The sequence below is a fragment of the Acomys minous genome (assembly GCF_964271855.1).
Source record: "Acomys minous genome assembly, chromosome: 3".
In the NCBI taxonomy this organism is placed as follows: Eukaryota; Metazoa; Chordata; class Mammalia; order Rodentia; family Muridae; genus Acomys; species Acomys minous.
In genome coordinates, this window is record NC_140485.1 from 134206873 (window position 1) to 134228926 (window position 22054).

Consider the following 22054-nt stretch of genomic DNA (forward strand, 5'->3'; position numbering starts at 1 on the left):
GAACAGCATTTGGGGTGCACAATCTAAGGCCTTCTCTGCCTCTCAAAATTATAGTTTGTGGGGGCGGAGGGAGAACTGGACTCCCAGCCACAGAAAGTGCCCTTCCTTATACATTTCCCAAAGCCAAGAAAACCCCCATCTTCATTACAGGTAGGTTGACTTATAGTTTAGACTTAGACTCAAATCCTAGCACTGGCGGATACTAGTGTGCCTCCACTAATACACCCTCTTTGTCCTCCTTGTATCAGATCTAAGTATAAAAACACAGAGAGTCAGAGAAGACAGAAAAAGAGAGAAAGCAAGAAAGAGGAGTAGGGAGACAGACACAGAGAGAGAGAGACAGATACAGAGACAAAGAGAAAGAGGAATGGACAGACAGACAGACAGAGAGAACTCTTCAAGCATAAATACTAAACACCCCATCTTAAATCAAAGCAAGGCCTCTGTAAATCTAACCCTGAGGGGACACTGACAGCTAAACAGGTCCTAACTTTGACAGAAGACAGCACATCAGCCACACAGGCTGCCAGCCACTATGGCTACCATCACAGCATCTAGAGGAGGGCTTTAGCCAAGGACACTACCTCTGCCAACTCCCATAAATACACAGGCTAGCTTGCACCTTAACTCTCTGTGGGATGGTTTGCATGCGTGTTTTTCAACTGTGAGAGCAAACAGCAGAGTCTGAAGTCTAAGAGCATCTCAGACACACTGTATATGAACCTACTTCCTGGCTCACGGGTGCCCCAAAGTTCTAAAGCCAACTTACTGGTGGGGGGCGGGGGTTGATCAGCACACATGGCTTACAAATGTATTCATAAAGTGCTCCTTCACACAGACACAGCAGGTGCATCTATCAAGTTGAAAACCAGGCCTAGAGGAGACTGCCAGCCAACTCTCTCAAGGACTGAGCAGGCTTTTCTTCTGCTGTTGAGATGTTTGTCATTCTAAGGGAATCATGGCTGAAGTTCTATTCTGGAAGCAACCACGTGAACCAAAGACGCTTTACAAAACACCTTCTTCAGCATGGGCAGGCAAACCAGGTCAACATTTAAGCTTTTCAAGTAACCTCATGCCTCTCAAAGCAGACACTGGGCCAGAGCATTGCTCACTGCAGGCTCGGGTTATCTGTGACAGTTCTGTACGGGGCTGTTCTTAACACACACCTAGCCTAGCAAGCTTCCCCTTACCCAGGCTTGGCACCTCTCTGATACCAGTGGGGATCATTCATAAGAACAGGACACCTCCCTTTTACACAAGTAGCCTAAATCCTCTGAGAAGCTGGCAAAGCTCTGCAGCTTGGAAACGGAGGGATGTGACTCTGGTAACTAAGGTGCAGCGGCTACCGCCATCCTCTTCTGGCAGCCGTCTCACAGGGCTTATGGGCGCTGATCTTACAAAACAAGTTCCTGGCTGGCTTCCTTGACTGAGCTTGGCGAGACTGAGCACCCTCCATGTGGTGCTATTCTGCCAGGGCGATTACTCAGGCAATGTGCACACTATACCATGGACACACCCAAACGCCACGCCACCATCACACCCACCAGTTACCAAGGGCCTTTGTAAAGCAGGAACAGACTCTGATAAAAGCAGAAATACAGCTTTGCAGGGCACCCAAAGTAGATGCCCCCACCTCCGCTGCTGTGGATAAGTGCTACCCACCAGGAGAGGCGGCTGTCAAGTCTCAGGAAGATCTGAGGAGAAGCACTCAAGAAGTTCACAGGTTCCCCCCTCCACCTAGAGGAAGCTAACAGGTAGACCTGGCCTCTCAGTGGCTTGGCACAGAGCACGAAGTCAGCATGACCTGGTTTTCGCCCTCCCATCGCTCTGAGATGTAACTTACTATCTGTGAAGGGCAGGGTATCCTTGTTCAACGTGAAACGGAGGCTGTCCTGTTGAGGAGGTGACCTGTCTCTGCAGTCCTTGGTGAGCACATCGGGGCTCCCTTTAAGAAGCATTTGCTAAAATGATGCTGGGGCCAAAGCTCATTCAACTCTTAACACAAGCCATGGGAGTTCAGTGACAGCATGAGTCCAACTTAAAATACACTAGTACATAAGCAGTGTGTGGCCTGTGTGGCACGGCACATGCAAGTGGGGACAGTAAAGGACAAGAACTTCTGCGTTACTCCATCAGACAAGTACATAAATCGTTGTGCAATGTTGTGGCAGCCACAGAGAGGAGTGAGAAAAAGGAGAAAGACCAGAGGAAGAGGGAAGGAGACAGACAAGCAGAGAGACGTGGGTGAATTAGATAATGTATTTTCTCTCCAGAATATAGTTTATCTATGCCTCTATAGCAGGTAATTACCCATAGGCCTCTGCTCCTACACCCCAGACACAGTGCAGTGACAAGCATGACCTTTAGAAAGCAATGCCTACTTTGTCTGGAACCTTCAGGATTAACTTTCACCTGGCAGACCTTGATCTAATCATTAGAGACCATCTTTGACCATCTAAAGAACCAAAGGCAATACTATTTGCAATGGAAGTGAAAGAGATCTCCACCGGACAACAGAAAATCAAGTAGACTGCCCTGCCTGCCTAGCTGAGCGCCCCTGCTACAATGTGCCTTCTTCTAACTCTGGGAGTCTGCAGCAGGAACAATGCAATCTGTTACAGGAAAATTAAGATAGGCTTACTGGCTTCTGAAACATTGCAGTCACAGTTACCACCAAGGATGGCAGCTATCTACAGAGCCACAAAGCTGTCTGAGGAGCCTGTGGTGGCTATTAGGAAGGTCTGACCCCACCTCCTACCTCTTCCCAATCCAGGGCCACAGCACTTCATAGGGCAGCAGGGTCACACCCATCCCCTTGACTCTTACAGGCAGCTTACACCTGTTTCTATGTTTCCTTCCTTTGCAATGATGCTTAGAAAATGTTCCTCTCATCTTTGACTCACAAAACTGTGATTTTTGGAGACGAATTCTGACAACAGAACCAAGTATTACCTATCATCTCAAGTTAACTTTAAAATAGGAAAATATTTTAAAATGCCAATGTGCATGCCTCCCTTTATCCCTGCCCCATGCTGGTATGCATGAGTCGTGTGTGTGTGTGTGTGTGTGTGTGTGTGTGTGTGTGTGTGTGTGTGTGTGTGTGTGTGTGTAGTATTGTTGTTAGTACCAACACATGTCCTTGCACTTGATAGGCAATTAAAATATTTTTGCAAGAATTTTACTTTTTTAAGATGAAGGAGAAATTTTTTAAAGACCTCAGTGTGAACATGAGCAAAAACAGATACAAAAAGAACTCACAGGACAGAATTACACGTTGCTGAAATAAAGAGATAAAATGTGTTAAGCTGGAAGTTAAAGCAGCTACACACATCCTCCAAGGGTGGTCAGAAATCAAGTTGGGGGAAAAATTGGCAGGAGCAAAAATATGAGGACTTTTTTAAACATAATAACCGCTAAGCACAAAAAATCTACTCTGTGAAACTGCTTTAAAACCACATTCCACTGAATTACAACTTGGGGCTGTTGAGAACGGACGTTTTAGCAGAGCTGAGTATATGTTTGACCCTGGAGAAAAGCAACAATGTCAGACATGCTGGAAAACAACAGTGAGACCCAGGCAGCCACACCCCTCAGATGTGATACCTAGGCTGTTTTTATAGCTAGCCTTAATCAGGATCTGATACTCCAAAGTGAAAACTGTGTCCTAAAGAGTCCAGGAACCCTGAAGTGGATACCCATTTGGCAGGGTATGAATAGCAAGGGTGACTCACAGAGCCAGGGTCCGTCACAGCAGCTGTCCTCTACTACTGGGGGCAGGGTTAAAGTCCCTGTGCGGTACGTAGGTAGGTACGTGAGCATGAAGACTGGGTACAAAGTAGAGCAAGGGCAAAGGGAAGAGGGAGGGAAGGGTGGACTTTGCTGCTCATCTCACAGGCAGGCACCTTGCCCTCAGGGGCACGGAGAAGGCTGCCCTACACACCCACCCCCATATTCCTTCCTGTTGGCTTGTAGAGTATACAGCTGCGAGGCTCTGGCCGGCCCACTGGGGTGAAGTTCTCTAAGCATACAAACCTACATTCTGGGATCCACGCTGTTGTTAATCATTAGCCAGAGGCCCACAGCTGATCACAGGGGATGGTGTCAAGGCACCCTGGACTCTAGGTGTGCCCCTGGGTCATACCCAACGGCAGGGGCTCAGTCAGGGTTCCCTCCTCCACAAGCTGGACTTCCTCCCCTCTGCACTCTGCTGGCTTCCCTTTTCTCCCCAACCCCTGCCAACATCACCCCTACCTCCTCTTTTTTTTTCAGCTCCAGTCAGTGTTTCATGGGTCCTTCTTTTAAACAAGGACCTTTTTTTTTTTTTAATGTCTTTACACTTAAAGTCAGGATAGGTTTTACATTTCACAGATCAAAGGAAATAAACACTCACAGGCTCACATTCCTTCCTCACAGAGCCCTCAGATGATATTTCCCCAAGATTCAGGGGTGATAAGTTCTGAGGGGTCTGAAGTGCCAGGATAATCACATGTGAAATAAACAACAAACCAAGGCTTGCCTGATGGAACTATGAACCAAAGAAATACTTTACAAGGGTCTGAAAACAACAATGATGTATACTTATTACGTATGCGTGTGAGTCTATAATATACAAATGCATTATGAGAGCAGCACGCACACGCACACACACACACACACACTTATTCCAACCCCTCAGAGACACAAAAAGGGCCCTGGTGATCTAGAACGTCTGTGCCCCAGCTCTCCAGGCTCCTCTTTCTACTCTGCGATGCCACACTGTGTCTTGACTCCTGGGTTTCCCCTCCAGGAAGTTTAGCTGCCTCTTGTGCATCCAAGGGTCTTGACCTGAATGCCTCTTTCTACAGGAGAGCTCCCCTTGAACATCAGTTCACGCCTGAGCTAGACGCCACTTTCACCCTCTCCAGGACGCCTAGGGGCTTGAATGCTTGTGCACCTGCCTGTGTTCCACGCTACTTGACTGAAAGTATCAAAGAAACAAGGGCCCTTTCTTGTCCATTACACCCGGACAAGAACACTGCCAGTGACAGGTGCTCAATAAATTCTGCACGAATCACACTCAAAGTTGATTGTTTCTCTCTAGTTGCACCCATTTTCCTCTAACAAAGAGTTTCTACCCACGGGCTGAAAACATGATTTATATATGATCTCACAGCATTCTGGATGCCCCAGATAAGCCATATATAAGACATCATGGGCAATCACCAGCTGTGAGGACCCCCTGCGAGGCTTTGGATCTGACATTAACAAGTCTTGCCTGCTTGACTGGGTAAGCTATGGGGTGGGGGGGCGCTACCCCTGGAGAAAGTGGAGGAGGAGGACTGTGGTGTCGGCAGTGCAGTGGGAGCCCCTTCCCACTTTATCAGCTACCTCACAACCACACAGTTACCTACTGCAACTGAGAATCCATCAGAGCAGTGTTTCTTTGGGAAGGTGCTTCTGGTTTGTTTGTTTCTTAGACAGGATCTCCCTACACAGCCCTGGCTGGTAGTGAACTTGAGGCAATCCTCCTGGATCAGTCTCCTGGATGCTAGACTCACGAAACTTGCAGCACACAGCCAGTGCCATTCATTTGTGTCTAAACGTAATGAGCTCACTGCTTCCACTAGCCCACCAACGACTCCACCTAGTCCATCACACCCACAGAGGCCCAACTGCAGCGCTGGGCAGCTGTCTGCCCCTCTTTCCAGGGACCCCCTTTATGCTTGCCTTGAGGATGCAAACACTCCTTCATCGGACTGGAGCTGTTTGCTCACTGTTGCTTGCCTCCCAAGTTTCTTCCTTTGTTGTTGTTGTTGTTGTTGTTGTTGTTGTTGTTGTTTTGCATGCACGTGCGTGCATGTGAGCGCGTAAGTGTGTGCATATGCATGAGGTCAGAGGACAAACTTGACATCATTTTCAGGGAAACCATCTACCTCCTTTGATACAGGATCCTTCAGTGGCCTGGAATTCACCACTTACTTTAGGCTGGCTGGTCAGCAAGCCTCAGAGCTTCACCTGTCTCTACCCTGCCCCTCCCCACCCCCCAGCACTGGGATTACAAGTGTGCACTACCACACCTGACCGGGTTCTGGGGGCCAAACTTAGGTCCTGGCCCTTACCCTGCAGGCCACTTCCCAGCCCTTCATCTCTCAACATGTAAGAGAAATCTGAAATGGCTCCAGGTCCGGCACCACTGCGCTCCTTCTAGCAGATCCCTTCCCTCTCTCCCGCCCCCTCACTGGAGCTATCATCCAGTCTCAAGCACCAGCTCGCTCTCTCTCTAGTATTCGCACTTCCACCATTCCAGACCCTGTACCCACCCTCCTGCTTCCTATGTAGGTTAAAGAACATCACAAGTGTAAAACCCAGAGCCCCTGAGCCTGCTTCTCCCACTCCTCTACCTCACTGCAGTTGGCTACTGTACCTGTCAGTCAGAACAGTTTAGGGAGGGTCTTCTCACACCCACACCTAGCCCTTCAGTAACTCCTACCAGCCTTTCAGTATGCACAAAACACAAGCTCCTCTCTGGGCGGCCACGGCTACCACCTGGTCTAAGCGTCCTCTTTCACGTGAGTATGGATAGTGTCTGGACTGAGGCTAACTCCACCCTGCACAGCCATTGCTACACCCTTAAACCATAAATCTGATGTCACTCCTTGGCTGGAAACCCTCCGACGGCTCCCCAAACACTGAAGTAAAGCCAAACTATATTTTATGATCTCTGAGGCACCTCCTCCATCACAGGTCAACCCACCCTCCTCTCACTCACTCTGCTGCGGCCTCTTCAACATGCCGGCCATACCCTGCCTAAGGGCATTGGTACTTGCTCTCCCTTCCGCCAAGACCACCCTTCCACCTGTCGCTCACTATGCTCACTCTAAGTTCTGTCCCCGGTCACCCTGGCTAAAACTGCATCCCCCTCCCGCTCCCCGCACCCATCCGTGGTCCTTCCATGCAGCACATATCACATCTCTGCAGCTAGTTATCCCAATCAGCTGTCCGCCCTGACTAGACCACCAGCTCCAGAAAGAAAGATGGTGTGGCCTTGTGCCGTCCGCTGCACCCTCAGCTCTTAGGACAGTGCCTGGCACACGGGCAGCAACCACTAACCTGAAAGCAAGTACTGCCCGTTGACAGGCTTGGCAGGTGAAATAATAGGACACTCTCAGCTTGGGTGTGGATAGACACACAGCTCCTGACAGGTTCCAGGGACACAGTGGTCACCTAAAAGCGTCATTATTTTTTTTTTCAGGCCAATCAGAGATGAGAATCTAGCAAGGTTTAACAGATATTAAACCAATTATATGTAGAAAACAAAAAACAAAAAAACAAAACCCTAAACCACACAATCTCTTATTTTATAGTAGTGATAGGAGAGTCTGTTAACTACTTGAGAAAAATGACATCTGCTGTGACTGGAAGGTTGGACAGGCTGGCGATGAATAAGAAAGCAGGGCAGGCCACGCCTGCGGAGCGTGCTTCCCTGTGCGGAGCCCTTGCCCTTCACCATCGACTGCTTGCACTGGCAACCCTAAGGAAGTAAAACACTGGGAGAACCGGCTACCCTGTCCACATAGCCCCTGCAGGCAGCTAGCTGTATCGGCCAGGGCTGCCGCCTCACTGAGCGATGGACAAGACCTCCTGGCCCTTCCAAGAGGCACAGCTTGTAGATCAGCACTACGCTTGTGCCCTGCTGATATGCCACCCTGGGCCCGGAATGTTCTATTCTCCTATTCTGTGGCCACGATTTAAGATGCACCTATGGGAATAACCGGGGTGTCATGTTCATGTATATTGCATCATTTCACACTCAACTTTGAGGACCTGAACTCCAGCTAACACTCCCCTGTATTCACACATCTCATGTGCCACACAGCATGAGGTGTGCACTCATTAAAACATGAGACCATTAGAGAGAGGAGGAATTTTGTCATCCTAAAGGCTAAAACCCAGTAAGACAGTGCATCACACAAAATACACCACCTCTGAGGTGGGACCCCCCCCAAGGTATATTCACTCCCCCAGAACTGAACCTTTGTGAGTGTGGCATGGGAGATGTGCAAGTGAATATGGGCACACATGAGTGTGAAAGGCAGAGGTCTAGCTCAGGGGTCACTCTTAGGGATTTTTTTTGTTTGTATTTTTGTTTCTGAGATGAGGTCTCTTAAGTGAGATCCAGGGCTCACCAATTCGGCTAGACTGGCTGGCCAGCAAGCCTTAGGTCCATCTGGCCCTGCCTTCCTAACCTAGGACTGTAAGCACACATCACCACGCCCAGCTTTCAGCTGAGTTGAGGACCTGAATTCAGGTGCTCACGATTATGGGGCAAACCTTACCAATCTCTCCTAGCCCAACACAGTGGTTCTCAGCCGTCCTGCACTGTGGCCCTTTACCACAGCTCTTCATGCTGTGGTGACCCCCAACGATAAAATTATTTTTATTGCTATTTCATAACCGTAATTTTGCTACTGTTGTAGTGCAAGTATCTGTATTTTTCCAGTGGTCTTGAATGACTCCTATAAAGGAGTCATTTGGCCTCCAAAGGGGTCACGACCCACAGGTTGAGAATCACTACTCTAACACCTTTTTATTGACAGCAGCATGCTGGTCACAAAGCCCAGGCCTCAAAGTTAGACCCTACAGAAGAAGTTTGTAGGTGCTCCTTTGGATGCTCCTTTGGAGCGTGGCCTCACCTCAACTCTGCCCTTGCAGAAAGGACTATTCACAGCCGGTCTCTCAGCCTGCACTCACACCACCCTACGAAGGCCTTGTCACTTCCACAGCCCTTGTCAGGCCACCCTTCCCAACCTCTGTGTTACGTTCTCATTGTCCGGTGGACTAAGAGCGATCTTCTTCAACAGCAGCGGGTCACAAACGGTTGGCGAAGGACTGAAAAGTGCGCACCTAGCCGCGGGCGCCACATGCAGTCCTCTGAGCTGCCATGCTACCGAGTCTCCACAAGCAACCAGTGAGCAAGTGTGAGCTGCCTGGGACGGGCTTCAAGTCAGTTAAAATCCTGCTCCTAGCGTAAAGCGGAGCAATGGAGTACAAAAGTGAACATCGGCACGCCGTTCTTTATTTTAAGCTTTTAGTAAAAAATTAACAGTGGGCCGTGAGACCTAATGAAGGCTCAACCAAATGTCATCAATTGTCACCATCGACACATATGTGCATATAGATAAACCCATACAATCTGCATTCACACATCTACTTAAGTGATCTATACACTTACAGAGCAAACTGAAAAGTTAAAATGGCCCATAATCTTTTGAGAAAACTTTTGCAACTTTTATCATGAGAGAGTGGCACTCCAATTTTTAATAGGAAATACTGGGGTCAGTGTTGCCTAGTTGTCTGCCAATTCAGAGCACTGTGGTGATAAAAAGGAAATGAAGACAGTTGGTAATATTAATAACCCAGTAAGAACCTCACTACGTTGCCCCCAAACTTGGAAGCATGCTACAACTTAGATGGCAAATGAAATCTACCAACACAGAAAGAAACAGCTCCTGCTGGGGGTCATGACCGGACAGCCAGTACTCTGTAGGTAAACTGAGCCAGGAGGACCCAAAGGCCTACATCTTCACTGAACAATAGCTACCCAGAGGTTTTCTGGGTCAACCAGGCAAGGGTGGGTCCATCTTAGCAATACTGGCACGCATGTGACAGCGCGTTGCAATCTTAAATATAACGGAAACAGATAAACTACAATGAAGCTGCGGGCTGAAAAGAGGCACTACTTAACTGAAGAATGAGTACAGAGGAAGCCAATTTCCTCACATCTCACAGATGTATTTTCATGGGAACCTTGGCAATGTTTTTGTTTGGTGAATGCCAAAACAATAACAAAACAATAAAACCCTACAAAGTTTTTCTTAAAATTGGGAAATACCAGTGGGGCAGTGGTGGCACACACCTTTCATCCCAGCACTGAGGAGGCAGAGGCAGGCGGATCTCTGTGAGTTCGACGCCAGCCTGGTCTACAGAGCGCATCCAGGACAGCCAGGGCTGTGGCCCAGATGCTTAAGCATGTCAAAGCACATCCCTGCTGGAAGAGCCCTCCTTCCTAAGCACTCATCCAGTCTCCACCTGAAGTCACCCTGTCAGCAGGACCTCTGTGGAGGCTCTGAGTAGTGTCACTTATTTCTGCTTGGTCCCTCTGAAAGGGGGCAGACTAACGCTTCTGGGCTTATAGCCTGTTCCAGAATCACCTGAAGATGCTGAGTTCCAGGCCCTGCCTGGTTTGCAACACACACGTGTCCTCAGGTGATCCCAAAGCTGAGCAAGCTGGTTCCAGGGCAGTGGTGCTCAGAGAGTGGGAGGCAGCACAGGGTCTCTCTGTTCAAACACTCACTCAGAAGTGTCAGGGGTCAAAGACAATGATCCTGTAACTGCAGGTGCCCGGCATGTTTTCCTGTCCCAGAGCCCAGACCATTCCTGTCAGGATCCAAACAAGAATAAAGACTTTTTTCTCCATACAGAGAGGTCTGACCTTACTTGCTGGCCTTCTATAAAGTGCTTCAAGCTGGCTGTGGTGCTCACACTTAACCCTCTTCATCCCTTTCGTCGCTAGGCACCTCGCTAGTGTTGAGTGGATATGGTTTTGATGCTCATTATTAACATTTTAGGCTCCAGGGTAGACAGTCTGTCAGAACTGCTGCTCACAGGTGCGTCATCTGTTCACAGCTAGCGATGGCTCCCGATGATAAGATGCTCATGTCCCTCCACCACATTAAGTCATGCACTCCCACAGGCATGCTCCCTAGACTCTGCTGTTGACACTGAAATCTGAAATTACCTCAAGGGGCTAGGGTGACGGCTCAGTCAGTAAGGTGCTTGTCTTGCAGGCAGAAGGGCCTGCAACAAAAGCAGCCAAGCAGAGCTGCATACGCTGGTAATTCCAGCAGTAGGGAGACAGGCAGGTCCACAGGCTCCCTGGCTCGCCTGGCTCCCCCAGCGCGGCCTAACTGCCAAGCCCCAGGACTCTGAGAGCAACTATCAACAAACAAACAAACAAACAAAGATGTAGATAATGCCTGAGGAACAGCACCTGCTCTAGTCTCATGGCGGGAGCGCGCGCGCGCGCGCGTGCACACACACACACACACACACACACACCCTGAGAACATACAAGATTGTTCAATTAGTATATACTTAAGTTGGAAACACATTCACCACCACCGCCACCACACCCAGCTCCCCCACACCCAACACCCAACACCCCACCCCCGCCTAGAGCACTAACTAACTTTCCCCTACCCTGCAAACCTCTTAAAATAGGAAATAGATTGCTTCCTTTCACTGCAATCTTTTCCTCAGGAAAACATGACTCAGATGACCACATGCCCCTCCACTGACAGATAACACAGGGGTTTTCCTCCCGGAGAGTGACAGTCTCCTGGCCTCAGGGCAACCAAGAAACTGGATCAGCAGTAAAAGAAGACTTTCGGGATCTTCACTTGCCTCCTGCTTGCCCTAGTGAGAAGTGAGACAAGTGTTTTTTTTTTTTAATGTGTTCGTCTCTTGCTTGCTGAGAATTTCCCAAAATACCATCTATTCAACTAAAACGGCTCTGTTTTCTAAAGTAAAAATTAGGACAGTCCATCAGCAAAGCAAAATATTTTCAGTCAGCCCTGCCAGTTCCTGTGCTCCAACACTTTCAAAGTTTCCAAACACACACATTCTAATTTAACCCAACTATTGATCTCTGACTAAAAGGCTGCTTTGTCTCAAGAAGCACATCTGCATCTGCCCTCCTGGGCACAGGTTAAAAACTGTTCAATTTGCCATTTGATGTCAAAGTAGACGAACCAGGCCGAGCGCGCTTCCACACAGACACTATTCACGGAGGAATGAGCAACTTCAGACACTGCAGCTCCAGCAGAATGCACCAGGAAAGAACAAGGACGTGAACACAGCGTGTGAAGACAACTCGGCAAGTGACCGGCACACGTGGCAAGACCGGAATCAGGGCAAGCAGAGGCCAGAGGACTCACCTAACTCTGGCAAGAGGGAAAAAAACAGACGGGCATCCAGTTTCAAATGCGGAGTTCAAAGTACTGAGATACAGAGCAGTGCATGGACTGTCCTCAACATGTCTTCAGAGTCGAGCATGGCCTAGTCAATAGTCTAAAGCATCGCCTCCAGACCATGACAACCTCTGCAGCAGTATTCCAATTTCACTGCTACCCCAAGAAGCCCATGACCCTGCTATCCACCAACTGTCTTCGATGCACATGAGCCCGTGTGGCCTGACCTCTTTTCTCTCACACAGCCTCTTTCCTACTCCACCTGCTTCCTGTCAGACTTGATCTTCGTAACCCTGCCATCCTTCCTTCCCTCACCCCTTCCCTCCCCCCCCCCCCCCGCGCCCCCAACAAGCTCATTCACCCCACAGGGACTCTGCACAAGTGATTCTCTCACATGAAGCTCCTCTCCCGATTTCTCCCACAGCCAATTCCTTCCTCTCGTCCACGCCTGTGTGCCGTCTCCTCAGAAAGGCTCCCCTGATCACACCATGCAAAGGAACCCTTCGCCACTTGCCCGGCTGCTCTCCCTCCAAGTCTCTGCTTTGCTTTGCTTTTGCATTTACACTTATCAACACAGGTATCTTCTCATTCATCAGTCTAGAGCAACTGAAAGCCTGTCCCCAGAGCATCCCCTGGAACTAGGTACTCACTCATGAGTCACCATCAGACTCCACAGACACGGGCTCCCCGCTTTGGCTTCCTCCCTTCAGCAAACTGAAGTGACCGCGGACAAAACACTTGCGAGAAAAAAAGTGTGCCTGTGCTGAATTACTGCCTGTTAGTCTCATTATTGCCTAAGCCACAGAGCTTCCCAAGGACTCACATAACCCTTTATGTTGTTTACTACAAATAACCTAACAATGATTGGAAACATAAGGGAAGGACAGTGCCGGTCCCATGCAAACACTGTGCGTTTTCACGTGAGGAAACGAGCATCCAGACACGTTTAACATCCCAGAGCTGTAAAACCAAACCTGTGCAGACAGAGAGGGGCCCCGTTTGTTAAATGAATTTGAGACACATCTTCCTGCCGCAACACAACGTCACCATGACAAGAGCTGCCACTAAACTGTTTTCAAACAAGAAGCCACCCAATCTTTTTATGTTTCCAGAGGACATAAGGTGTCCTCTCAAGAAAGAAATGGGAAGTGACCAGGAAAACCAGACAGCAGAAAATAGCTGATACGCCCACTTAACTTGCCTCTTGCCCATCAATAAACAGAAAGGAGGCCGTCCCGTCACAAATGATCATAAGGCAGGGAAAGGTGACAGGTCATCCACAAAGGTGTTGAATATTTAAATAAGAATCATCCCATTATATCCCACTCATTCACTGAGAAGTGATATGAATTAATAACAAACAATAAGAGTGTGGATATTTATATACCTCATGCTGTGCCCATTATCCCCCCCCACACACACATGATATCTTCTCACACTGACTGAAACCCTGTGTGCTGGTTACGATCTGTCCCTTCTACGAGATGAGACAAGTAAAGATGAGCTTGGCAAAGTCGGGTGGCAAAGCTCTCCACCCTCTGTGTGAGACAACACGGGCTCTCAGCCTGACTCTATTCTCACTGCAGATGCTGCATCTTCAGCCCCTCAACCTGACCATCCTTCTTGCCCAAAGCAGCTACGTCAGTACACTGCGTCAATCAGTGCAAACACCAAAGAGGCCCATAACAACTACAAGTGCGGTTGAAGAAAGCTAAACCCATGTGTACATAGGTGTGAGATTCTACCAGCCAGATGTGCTAACCGTATCACTCTGACAAGAAATGTGGCATGCAACATAAAAACAAAGTGGGTTTGGGTATGTAGCTCAGTTTCTTAGCATGCCCCAAGGCTCAGAGTTGGATCCCATCACTGGAAAATAAAATAATATTAATATATGCACACATATACACACACAGCTAAGAAAGCCAGAGGAGAAATGGTTTATTCCATTGCTGAGCTTCCTTCTGACAAAACAAAGCAACACCAAAACTTCACTAAGTGACTAGTAGTTAATGTCCCAACTGCTACCAAAGTGACATTCCTAATGTCAAGGATTCTACAGGTGCTGCAGCCAGAGCATGAGAGGCATAGGCAGCTCCCCCACACCTTCCTTCCCACAATGCTGACTAGAAAGGCCAGACATGCAGTCCCACCTGGAGGGGAGGAAGGAACCAAAGCCTGTGAAGGCAGCCTCGGCTCCGGCCTCCAGATCCAGGGCAGCAAAGACTCAGAGATGTATGTGAAAGGCCTGTGGGAACGGTTAAAGGAAGGGGAACCTGGGAAGGCCCTGCAAAGCTCATGTAAATAAAACTGCACTTGCTCACAGGAGCCCAGAAAATGGCTAAAGCCAGGAATAAACCTCCAGAGAAAGCAGAAATTAAGACAAAACAGAAAAAGTGACATGAGACCACACATGCTCCCTGCCTGGCGAGCTGTGATGACCACATTGCTGTGGCAGAAGCACAGCAAACACAGTGAGGGGGGCAGGAGGCTGCTCCTGGCTCCACCCAGTGAGGTGAGCTTAACAAGTGAGCTTAACAAGTAACAGGAGGCCAGACAAGAACAAAGTCACAGCCCAGGAGCTGTGACTGGCCAATGGTCCATCTTATCCTAAGTACAGCTGAGCCACATGAGAATAATCTTCAGCCACGGAAAGCACTGACCCTTGTACACTTCTCCATCATTCACCTTAAAGAATACAAAAAAATAAACAAATCCCAAGTTGTTATGAGCATTCTCAAAGTCCCAGGAGATAGATTAAAAAATCACAGGGGCAATGGCTCACTTACTGTGCTAAGAACTACCTGTGCTGTTGCTACGTGATGCTTATAAATAGAAACCTTCAGGTTGCTTTTCTGTCTTAATGAGTGGCCAAGTCAAGCATCCTCAAAGGACGGGGTACTCCTTTGAGTACTCCTGAACTCAAGCACACAGCAACTGAAGGAGGACGGGGCAGGGCCTGCCAGCTAAGTTTGAAAACATGTCTTCGGCTGTGTGCTGCTGCAAGAGGGCTTCACCAACTGTAAAGGGTGTGTGGTCTTGTTAAAATACAGATTCTGATATGGAATGCCAGAGGAGGTCAATGCCAGTGTTCATGGACCAGATGCCAGGTGGGTATGGGTGGGGGCAGGATGGGCCATTTTAATGATATGCTAGCTGAGTAGTCAAGCGGGTGAAAAAGTGTTTGCCAATCAAACATGAAGACCCAAGACTGATCCTCAAAAACCCAAATGTAAAAAAAAAAAAAAACAGGCATGGTGGTGTGTACCAGGGAGGGTCTCTGGAGTTTGCTGGCCAGCCAGCTCAGCTAATATATGAGCCCCAGGTACTAGTAAGAGCTCTTTTCTCAAACCACAAGACAGACAGCACCTGAGGAACAGCATTAGAGGTTACCTTCCGATTCCACATACACACGAACATGCTCAAGTTCACCTACACACGCAGAGGAGAAGAGAAAGGCAAGCCTTTGCCACATTAACAACAGGCACGTGGCATCCGCTGATCTAGAACATCCAGAAGGGCTACAGGTGCCACCCCAGTTCCCTGACTGGCTGGCACCTCCAGCAGAGCCTAGTGCTCCCCAGCAGTCAGAATCCCTCCCCGGAGACCTCTCTGCTCACACCACAGTTCGTGACCTGAAGCTATAGGATAAAGGGAAGGAAGCAATAAAAACACAGCATAGCAATTTATGGAGCACTTACGTAAGATCACACAGTCAGAGGCAAACCCGGATGGCAACTGAGCTGACGGCGGTGCCCACGCTACCGGCCGCTCGGCTCTTCTGACTGGCGCGAGGCATCACGGAGATGAAGAGATGGGAGAAGGCTTCAAAGCACGCATTGCTTGTAAACCTATGGCCCTCCTTCCTGCCTCTGTTTCTTTAATATGGGTTACCTCTCTGCTTGGGTTTTCTGAGGACTCAAAGGAGGGCGTCTAAAGCAAGGCCTTGGAACCGCATCTCCCACGTAACAGATGCTTTGTTTAATGTCTTCCCAATATGGTGATTAAGAAAACTATTACTGTAGAAGCAGAAGAGAACCAGAGAGGGGAGGTGTATATTGGACCTGCGGTAAATATGATGACCCTACAGCAGCTGAGAACATCTCCCCCTTCCAGTGACCACAGAGGCTAAAGGAAAAGGTACGCCCTCACCTGGAACCAGGATGGCAAAACCCTGGCCCCAATATGTCAGATATGTCGTAGGGAGGAATGACAGTGCCCTGTAGTGTGAGGCAGCACACTTCTAGCTGACCTACAATGTGAGACCCATGGCCCCTCCATGAGCACACAGTGAGGCCCTTTAAGGTGGCTAATGGGCTGTGCTCAGGCATTCCACAGAATGAGCAGAAGACAAGCAAATGCCTCCCATGGCGCCCGCTCAGCCTTGGAAGGGAAAAGGCCCCTTCACTGATGGAGACAGACACAGTGACTGATGCTAGCAAGGGCACTGGCTGGCCACGGGGAGGCTTCCGCAGGAAGGCGGGGCTATCCAGATGTGCTCCTTCAGCACCACACTGACAAGAGAACTGCTAGTTCTAGCTGAGCATACCCAAGAGAAGGGAGTAGGGGGGAGACACGGAGCAAAGTAGTGTCTTCCTTCTTGAACACAGTGCCCAGCAGTGTGAAGGCAGAAATGTAACTGGGGGGCAGAGCATATCACAAGACTAGTATTTAAATCAAGCTCAGGGACAAGGACCCTATTTTAAGGTCTTGACCCAAGAAGACTCAAGAGAAATAAAAATAATGAAAATGTAACACTATGTCTACAACAGCGCTGGCCAGTAGAAAACTGGTTTGCGCCCTACTTGAGGTACATCTATAACCACAGGTTCATGCTCCACGTTTGATACCATGTGGCAGACACTCATGCTGCCTCTCAATAGCTAGACACTCTTCCTTCCCTCCTGATCACACCCTGACTTTTTTTTTTTCAAGACAGGGTTTCTCTGTGTAGCCCTAGCTGTCCTGGATTCGCTTTGTAGACCAGGCTGGCCTCAAACTCAGGAGAGATCCGCCTGCCTCTGCCTCTAGAGTGCTGGGTTGAAAGGCATGCATCACTGCACATTCTCCATTTTTAAGACCACAAATGTGCACAGTGGCAGAGCACCTACCTGCCTACCACCTGTGAGGCCTTAGGTTCAACTCACAGCACCACGAATGCACAAAAGGCAACCATTCTCACAGTGAGATGGAGACCATGTGAGTTGAAGGAGTTTCCCGGGGAACTTTTTTTTTTTTTCATATCTTCTAAATTTTATGTGCACTGGTGTATGTCTGTGTAAGGGTGTCAGATCCTGGAGTTACAGACAGTTATGAGCTGCCATGTGGATGCTGGGAACTGAACCAAGGTTCTCTGGAAAAGCGGCCAGTGCTCTTAAGGGCTGAACCATCTCTCCAGCCCCTCATGTGGATCTTTTTTAAGGGGAAGCCGTGGCTGTCCCTGGGTGTGATCCTAAGTTTTTCCTGCCTGACACTGGAGCAGAACCTGGGACAGAACAGCCCTCTACTCTGAGGTGCTACCTCACATGCTATGGTGCATACACAAGAGACTAGGATGACCAAGGCCTCGGGAACAAGAGAAAACTGAAACTCACGCTTGCTTAACCCACTGGCTTTCTGTGCACACAGCTCTCTGCCACACACAGACCATGTAGAATAAAATACATGTGTGCTGCTGGTTATCCAGCAACACAGGATGTTAATACACTACATCATGACAACACTGTGGGCCCACTCTTAAGTGTGTCAGAGTCTCCGTGTGCTCTCTGTACTGCCCTGGAAAGAAATTCTTGAGATGATAGATCAGACACCTTTTCACCACTTTGGTCAAATACTGCTCACCAGCCGGCTGGTTGACACAGTAAAGGTACTTAGCTCCTCGGTGCTTCGGTTCCTCAACTGGAGAAAGAAATAGCGGTTCCTGCCTCAAAGGTGGCTGCATATATTAAAACAAGTTGATGCTTACACTATGCCTATCCCTGAGTGCCAGGCATCCACTCGTATCATGGTAAAAACTGGTGATGGTGTAGCCAAAAGTTAATAATAAAAGCCAGATGGATGTGTTTATCCAGCACACTGCATCCTTTTTAGACATGAATCTGTAATATTGACATAAGCACAAGCTGTAGATAGGACTGATTGCAGATAGCCCTTTTCACGGTGCTCCTAACTGCCACGCTCACGGTCACACAACAGCAAGCGTGGCAACATCCACGAGACAAGCTGCTTGTCACAGGGATGTATTTATAAAGTGGGGCAGAGAGACTAGCAAAGACAGCTAAAAACAGCCCCCTAAGCAAACAAGTGGCATACGTCAATTGTTTATTAAAAAGCTAAAAACCTGTTCAGCATTACAGCAAGAAAGCTTCATTTAATATGTCACGCCGTCTGGAAAAGCATGGCCTCTTGCCATCCAAGAGTTAGGCAAGTACTTCCTCCACCCTTTATCTTTTTTAAAGATTCTAACACTGAAAGTATCCAGGTCTTCCTAGGAGGCTAAAAAAGTCACAGAATTTGTAGGATGCTGCCACGTACCAGCACAGGTGTATAACCTACAATATGTGAGTGTCAAGGGTCCTGAGTCACCTGCAGTCGACTGTCCTGGGGAGCGCAAAACTTTTTCTAGATGAAAGCAGCCTCAAGCAACCCATAAGGCCAAAAATACCCCAAAATGTGTTTTAACTTTTCTTCTCTTAAATCGATGATGATGATGATGATGATGATGATGATGATGACGACGATGATGATAGAATTAACATTTTTCTCCCAATCTAAGAGAAGATGGAGAAGAAAAAAAAAAGACACCCTCCTGTGTGTCTGTTACCATTTTTCTGGTTGTACATTATCAAGTAGGCTGGCAGAGCCACAAGAAAGCCAGAGTGGTCCTCTGTCACCCCTTCATGAGATAAGAACAGTACCACACAGATACAATGTGGACCACAAGCAAGGGGCATGTCACAACAAAACCATAGAGGACATAATTAAGAAAGTAAAAAGCAAACGGCTGGAGTTCCTTTTAGTAGTAGTAGTAAATGGTATTCAAAATACTATCACATCACTATGTAGTAAGTACGAAATTGTTAATATTTTCTATCCCTTCTTCACACTGGGTCCTCAAACACCCTGTTGATTGCATACACAGCACATAACAATTACAACTGGCCACATGTCAAGGACGTGAGAGCAAATGCAGCGACTGGCTGGGCAGGTTCTGAGGATGCCTGGGTGATGGTTCAGAAAAACTGGCCATCTGCTCCGTCTCAGCAAGCTAGCTGTGGCACCTGGTACTGTTCATGTTTAGGGAATAGGCTTAAAATAACCTTTAAGTGCGCTGCTGCTAACAGTGTGGTTTACTGCTTACCCTGGCAGGGTCACCGAGGCTCGTACATTCATTCTTTCACCGCCACGGCTTTACTTGAGAATCCTGGAAATTCCGGCCACTAGAGCAACTACTTCCTAAGAAAGTACTCTGTTGTTCTCCTCCAAGGAAGCCAGGAATAACCCGACATACACCGGACACTTCCCTACTGGCACAGCCCCTTCCAGTGGCCTATTTAGGACTGGCTTGAGAAATGACAGGATGGGTTCCCAGTGTGCCATAGTCATGGGGAGGGCAGTTTGAAAGACGACCTGCACCACCTACTTCTCATCGTCTTTACCGAGATGAACAAAAGCAAAGACAGAGCACTTGGGCCAACTGTGAAGCACTCTACAGTTCTGCCTGCTACTGAGAAAGGGCACCAGCCCTCACCCGCAAGACCAAGCAGAAGAGGGGAGAAAAGTAGCTTGAAACACATGTTAAAGTGGGGAAGTGGGACTCCTGAGAATCCACCGGTTGGTTTCTGTGCACTTTGTACCACTGAAGAGGACAAAGAGAGTTGAGCCCCTCTGGCAACTGTCTCTAAGAGCTACAATAAAGTAAGGGACCCTCCCACGCTTGCAGCGCCGCCCAGCACCCACTGGGCCCGAGCACTTCATGGAACCCGACTGGGGTTCCAGGCACTCAGCTCCCTCTCAGCGCTCAAGTGGCCTCAAAATGCTGCGCCCTCGGGGGTCCTGGCACCTCCGGAGCTGAGTCCCGGCCTATGCGGGAGTCTTGGCGCTGAGATTCGCACAGGCGCATAAGCCAGTTCGCCCTCTCCAACCCAAACAGACAGGCTAGGCTGGCCTCAGAAATCTCCATCTACCTGCTCCATTGCCGGGTCACGCCCGCCGACTGCTCCCGGCCGACAGCCTTTACTAGATTCAGGGGCAGTCACCCACACAAAGACGCCTTGTGCCTCTACGCTTGGCGACAGGCAGCAAGTCGCGGGCACCGTACCCGAGCAGGGCAGAGAGCGTGCCCTGGCGCCAAGACCCTCAGTCTCACATGCCCAGCCCATCTTCAACGTAAAGACCATCCCATGGCTCCACAGCTTAACCATGGGTGTCCCGTCGGCTGCACACGACGCGCACCCCCACCGAAAGGAACCGGTCGGAGCAGGCGCACCAGAAAGGGGCGCACAGGCCGCTCAGCAGAAGTTTGCTTTGTCGCCGGCAGGAGAGGCCGAGCACCCCAGTGCCCAACTCTTGGCCCGCCCCATCTCCCAGGCTGCAGAACACGGGGGTCCTCCGCGGTCCGCTCACCTCTAGTCCAGTCCACCACTTGTTTGGGGCTCCACTTGGTCACGGGCTCCATGGTAAGCGGCTTCGCTGTCCGATGGGCTGGGAAGTCGGCGGCGGAGTGTTGCAGCCTGCGCCCGAGGTTGTCCCCTGCGCGCCCCGGGCGTCCGTTCAAGCCTGCATGGCCGCGGTCAGCGGGCCATCCCGCTGCGACTCAGCCAGGGGAGCGCGGCCCTGGGTCCCCGCGCACGGGACAGCTGTGTCTGGTGCTGCTGCTCCCCCGGCTACTGCCGTCCAGCTGCAGTTCCTCCCAGCCGCTCTCTTACACAGCTGCTTCCCCGCGACCACCGCAGCTGCGGGCGCACTGCTGCGACCTCAGACCCCAGGCCCGGGCTGCCCAGGCGTGAGACTCCTGGCCGGGAACTTCTAGCTCAGCTGCCCTACCATCCCCGCGGTCCCCGCTCCGCGTGCGCCGGCGCTCCGAGCCTTCCCGCCAGCGAGTCCCACCTCCTGCGCCACCGTCGCGGGCCGCCCGGGCAGGGAAGGAGAACGCGGTGCGTGCGCGCTCGGGTTGCAAAGTTTCTGCTCCGCGCTGGGCTCCCGGAATAAAAGAGAGGGCGGGGCCTAGCGGGAGCAACACGTGGGAGGGGGCGGGGCCGAGTGGGTGCAACACGTGGGCGGGGGCGGGGCCGAGCAGAAGCAACACGTGGGAGGGGGCGGGGCCGCGACGTCTTGGACTCGGTTTACTTTCCCTTCTTCGGCGCCGCTGGGGACTCCCAGGGTTCCACTTTCCTTTTCCAAGGGCAGGCTGTAGCCGCTCCCTGAGTCCTGGAGAGCCGGTTGGCTCCAAAGAGGTCCCAGCTAAGTGGGAGCGCCGAACAGTCTTAAGTCCTGTGAACAGCTTTGTTTCTTAAGTAAGATTACGTTTCCTGAAGTAGGCCAATTACGTGTGTTTTGGACAAAAAGTCCCCTCAAGGCTGCTACAGTGTATCGACTCTTCGCTTTAATAACAGCAGAGTGGCAGTTCTTTGAGATGTGTTTTTGCCATAATGTAATATTCATATCTTCAGAATGACCTAATGCTCCAGTCAGATTAATCATTAACCCTGAGGCAAAATTTGTCAGCGAGCTACAATAAAAAAGAAAAGAAAAAAAAAAAAAAAAGAACCATCCCGGGTTTCAGCCTCCTGACAAGGGGAGGAAAGCCCTTTCCACACTACAAGCCTCAATTTGGAAGCAGAGCATAGGTCTGGGGAAAACCCTATAACCGGTGTTTACCTCCTCCAGCCCTCCCGCTCTACCTCCCACATACATGAATAGACACTCTTGGCCCCTGGTGAGTCTTCTTTCAATTATAGTTATTGATTTCCATCTTCCCCTTGGCGACTATTAACCCTATCCAGGACAGAGGCTGATTGTGTAGACTGAGCTGGATCTGTTTGCCC

The 22054-nt window shown here is 49.7% G+C and overlaps 1 protein-coding gene across 2 annotated transcripts in view; it reads right to left on the reverse strand.

Annotated features, from left to right (window-relative positions):
* Positions 1-21212, reverse strand: part of CNKSR3 (CNKSR family member 3) — an 89009-nt gene extending 67797 nt beyond the window's left edge. For both annotated transcript variants that reach the window (XM_084774662.1, XM_084774661.1), the window contains exon 1: positions 20634-21212. In XM_084774662.1, the coding sequence (XP_084630788.1) occupies positions 20634-20685 (52 nt within the window). In that variant the 5' untranslated portion in view covers positions 20686-21212. The remainder of the gene's footprint in view (positions 1-20633) is intronic.
* Between the last annotated feature and the right edge of the window lie 842 nt (positions 21213-22054).